This window comes from the organism of the source record quoted next, unplaced genomic scaffold (assembly GCF_019419815.1).
Source record: "Pyrus x bretschneideri cultivar Hongxiangsu unplaced genomic scaffold, Pyrus_bretschneideri_v1 Contig3, whole genome shotgun sequence".
Taxonomy (NCBI): domain Eukaryota; kingdom Viridiplantae; phylum Streptophyta; class Magnoliopsida; order Rosales; family Rosaceae; genus Pyrus; species Pyrus x bretschneideri.
The window spans coordinates 5,086,089-5,091,052 of record NW_025999612.1 but is presented as its reverse complement, the minus strand read 5'-3'; the positions used below and the strand labels follow the sequence as shown (position 1 = coordinate 5,091,052).

General features: G+C 33.7%; 1 protein-coding gene across 1 annotated transcript; it reads right to left on the bottom strand.

Moving 5' to 3' along the window:
* Positions 1–3,220: 3,220 nt before the first annotated feature.
* LOC125479786 lies at positions 3,221–4,704 on the bottom strand. Its single transcript, XM_048589777.1, has one exon. The coding sequence runs from the start codon at positions 4,226–4,228 to the stop codon at positions 3,275–3,277; it is 954 nt and encodes a 317-aa protein (XP_048445734.1). The 5' UTR covers positions 4,229–4,704; the 3' UTR covers positions 3,221–3,274.
* Positions 4,705–4,964: the final 260 nt, after the last annotated feature.

The window sequence follows — 4,964 nt, the reverse complement described above, 5'->3', positions numbered from 1 at the left end:
CTATCTATTATCATCTCTTCAAGAACAAACGGTTCACAAAATAAGTAAATATACAAAAGTTTTTTTTATAAAACAACTGTGAGGGCTTGCATATTTCAGCTTCCATATATTTCAACAGAGAGTTATATGTGGAAAGCTCAAGTTTAGCAGCAGTCAAAAATAAGTTGTAATTCCAGATTTACCTGGAAATCTGAAAAACTGAGGTTTTAACTCAGCCAACATTTGGACAAGTTTCTTCCGAAATCCTCCCCATAATACACATTGTGACCAAATATGATTTGCTTATATCGTTTGGTTAAAGTGTGGTTGTTTGTAGTAGTTAGTAAGATAGAGATTCGAAGACGAATTTGAACCACATTATTACTAGCTAATTGTGAGATTAAACTTACCCTCCTTAATGTAGTAATATTGTTTGTTCAAAAAAAAAAAAAAAAGATAGAGACTCAAAGCAAGAATCAAAATAATGAACCAATTAATCTTGATCCAGATTTGGACCAAAGTGAATCAAGCTTGGATGATGACCGTGGTAGGAAGAGAAAATGAACCTCAGTTGTCTGGTAGTATTTGAAGGAAAAAAAAGTTTTTGTGGGGAGGTGAAAGCTGTCCCTAACCATTGGAAAACTAGGCTAGCATCGGGCTCCAGTATTGGTGCTTCATCTTTACGTTCACATTTTGGAACATATCCTCTATTAACGACAAAGAAAAAGAATCAGGTTTAACCAGTGATGGGTCTGTTAGACATGATGAAAATACTATATTATATTACTTTTATTGATAACAGCTAAAAGTATCTTTCGTAAATTATTATTTTAATTTTTGGAATGGTACGAGTACTTAAAAATTGAAATACAGAAATGCATGTTAAATGTTTCTGTAACAGCGTTTAACTGTCAGAAAAGAAAAATTATGACAAATTTATTTTTTATTCAACTTATTAAAAAAAGAGTAAACGGATGAAAAAAAAGGGTAAATGGTAAAAAATGGGTAAATGGGTTAAAAATAGGTAAATGAATAAATGACTATGCGGTTATGATTAAATGAGTAAGCGGTTATGGGTACGGTTAACCATTTATAAACGGTTATCTTATACCCATTTATTCAATTACCCAACGCGTTAATGATTATATGGGTAAAAATTTAAACGGTTATGAGTAAATAACCACAGTTACCCTCACACCTTAAACGTTGCCCATCTCTAATCTCTATATCGTCAATTTCCAATATACCTAGTCTCATGGATTATGTGCGTATACCATTTTTGTCCTTTTTAAACCATGCAACCTTGTGGTGTCATGGAAGTGGGAAGCAACTTGCATGAAATAGTTCTATGTGTTGTGAAGTCTTTGATTATAATGCAATGCTACACATAGAGAAATTTATGCATAATTTAATTATTAGATCAAGACGTTATGATGACAGTGAATTCATTCTATACAATTCATTCTCCATTGTACTAAATGAAAACTAATGAAAAAAAATTGAAAACTTTAAGTTTTAACAATAAGGACAAAATAAAAAGTATAGTGAATAGTACCAGGATTGACTTTTTAGTGTAAAAATATGATTTTTCGTTAAAGTAAACAGTATCGAGAACTTTTCGTCAAAATTCCCTTGCACTAATGCTAGTTTAGCAATAATGAGCATTATTTTAAACTAGAATGTACAGCCCTTTTGACCCAAGAATAATGGCACATTCAGTTTCTAGATGTAGAAGCAATACCCTAATTAAGCAGCTTCATTGCATGATCTTAGAAACCAAAGCCGGACTAAATTAACAAGCTACAGTATGTTATATTGTTAAAATATGAACGTTACTAAATTAACAAGCAGACCAAACCCGGATTATTCGAAGTTGTGTCATCAATTTAAGAAAATAGCTACTGTACAAAAGCAAAAGTTAAGGGAGGAGGGTTCTTTTTTTTTTTTTTTTTCAAAGGCTAAATTTATTATAAACGAATAGAAAGATTGTCTTCTTATTTGAACGGTTACGATTTAGTCACGTTAACATCTTATATTGATTTTTTTATATATATAATAAGACAAAAAACAATGTGTGAAAGGAGAAAATGAAAATGGATGAGAATAGGAGGGTAGAGAATCCTCCTCTAAAGTTAAGAGTGCGCAACCTAAAAGTTTAGGATTTAGGTTGAACAAAAATCTAAAAGTTGAATATTTATGTGGTATCACCAACTAATTCATGAATTCACACACACACACACACACATATATATATATATATATATATATTTGCTTTCAGTAATATCTACCGTGTTGTCACTCTTATATATAATAAGATGTAAATTAATTTGGATTTGGATTCCATCCGAATCCAAATTGTGGGATTCTAGGGATTCTCACAACTTAATTATTCATTCTGCATCGTGCGGTCAGAAATCAGTTGATTTTTTTATTTAAAATTAAACACAAATAATACCAGATGAAAACTAACCGCACGATATACGATGAACGGCTAGGAGATCCTCATAAAATAGATCCGGAGAGGATATTCTTTCAACTAATTTTATCACGAAACAGGCTAATTATAACACTCAAATAAAAGTTTGAGAGAGTTAATTGACCAAGCCACACATATTGACCAGATTAGGGTAACCATTAATGAAATCGTCAAAGTTGCTAAACCCCTAAGCGATATGATAAATAATAGCATGGATCTTAGCACACTATACCAAATTAATGAACCAAACTCATGAACCAATATACTATATATATATATATATATATATATATATATATGTACACACACACACATACATGCATACATATCCATGAAAAAAAATTACTATATTATATCAAAAAGAGTAATGTTAGGGAAACCAACTATTTAAATCAAATTTTGTAAACATATGACGTGATTGTTGATGATTGGATTATTATTTTAAGTATTAATTAAGGTGCTTATTTCCTAGTGATACATCACATGATTTGTAAAATTAATTTAAAAAATAGTCTATAACATACTATATACATAAAAAGGTAAAAACGTATTACATACCGACACACACATAGGATATATATATATATATATATATATATAAATTGTTATTAGCACTCCAAAAATCTCATTTTACACTCTAAATTTTCTATATTAGGAAAGAAAAATACACTTGTGAAGAGTGTAGAATGAAATTTTTGAAATACCAATAACACTTCCCTATATATATATATATATATATATATATATATATGCGCGCGCTCGTGTAAAAATTAGTATTATTCATATTCTACAGCTATATTTAATAAAAATATAAATTAATTAAGCAAATGAAATACCAATATTAGCAGTACTAGAAGCTGTAAATCGCTCCGATCCAGTTCTTCTGACCAACGTCGCAATCTCGGGGGAGAGGCCACCGAAATCTAACTCGTGAGGAATCACTTCTGGAATTGTCGTAAGTGCACCTGTTGTATCGTAGACAGCGTAAAATCCATCCTTGATATTTGCTTGCTGATGATCTTGGATTCTAAGAACGACACCAGAATTGTTATTATTACTTGGTTTATTATTAGGCTTGAACACAGAGCGCAGGAGCTTTTGAATCGAACGGGAGAGCTTATTTGATGAGGGTTTCTTGGTGTAGGCTGTGGTGGCTGGTTGTGGCGGAGGAGGAGGAGCTCGGCGGTCGGACAGATGAGGCATTGACATGGTTCTGCATGATATGGCCGAGTCGAGTTGGCGTTTGAACGAGTCGAGCTCAAACGAGTCGTATAGTGAGCTGCCACAATCCCACACAAGCTTAGGCTTATTCGCTGCTACAACTTTGGATTCATTTGCTTTGGGGTCTTGAACTTTCTTCTGATTTAAATGAAGAGCAGGACGAGAGTCAAACTCTTGCTGTGAGCGTCGACGTGGGTTGGAGGATAAGTGCTCTTTAGCACCAATGCTATAAGCTCCTCCTCCGTCCATTACTTTAGATTGGTTTATTGCTTTATGCCCTTGATCATGAACTCTCTTTTGATTCAGTTGAGGGGCAGGACGAGAGCCACACTCTTGTTGTGAGCGACGGTGCCGGTTTGAGGACAAATTCTGTTTAGCACTCACGCTATAAGCTCCTCCAACTTCCGTTGCTTCAGATTGAGTTGTTACTTTGTGCTCTTCATCAGCTCTCTTTAGAAGGGCATAACAAGAGCCGAACTCTTGATCTGATTTTTGACGTGGGGTTGATGATAAATGCTCTTTACTGCTTGAGCTACACGCGCCGACCTCCATAACTTCGTAATCGATCACAAAGACAGATCTAGAGAGAAAAGTAGAGAGAAGCAAGAAGTGGTGGTGGTAAGTTGGAGAAGGTTTGAGAGATGGGTTTTATACGTGTAATTATTTGGGGTTTTGAAAATGGTTGGTGAAGGATCAAACGCGTTGGTTATGAGTTTTATGGTGACATGTAAGTAAGAGGGAGAGGAGGGTAGCTGCTTGCAAATTGCAATCTTCACGGCCTTAACACATGGACCATTACTTTTAGTTTCTGCCTTTTGCCGTGTGCAACCTTTCCAATTAAGCTTCCAATTTATTCAGCCCTCGGATCATTGAAATGGAGAGACTGAGTTGGCCTTTGACTTTTCTGTATTTCATAATTGCAGTCTTTGTGATATCATTAGTATTATGATCGTGATTATATTAATTATCATTCATGACCAAAATGTGGGAAACAAGAAACAGAAAACAAAGGGAAATTAAAGATAATTAAAAAAAAAAAAAAAAAAGTTGTTTCGACTTGCTTAAAGTAAAAGCCGATGCATGTACCGCTGTTTGTTTTTTCCAATATAAACCAATTAGAACACAAAACCTTAACGGGGGAGGATTCTTAGAAGGCAAGCAAAACAGAGAGACTATATATGATAGGCTTTGGATCAACTCGTTAATGAGTTAGTTCGTTATTAAATCACTTATTAAAAACTCGTTAATGAGTCAAGTTGTTACAAAAACCCATTAAAATCATGGATAT

What these genes read in the sequence shown, in the direction of transcription:
- LOC125479786 (XM_048589777.1), bottom strand. Translation starts at nt 4,228, where the DNA reads ATGGAGGTCGGCGCGTGTAGCTCAAGCAGTAAAGAGCATTTATCATCA.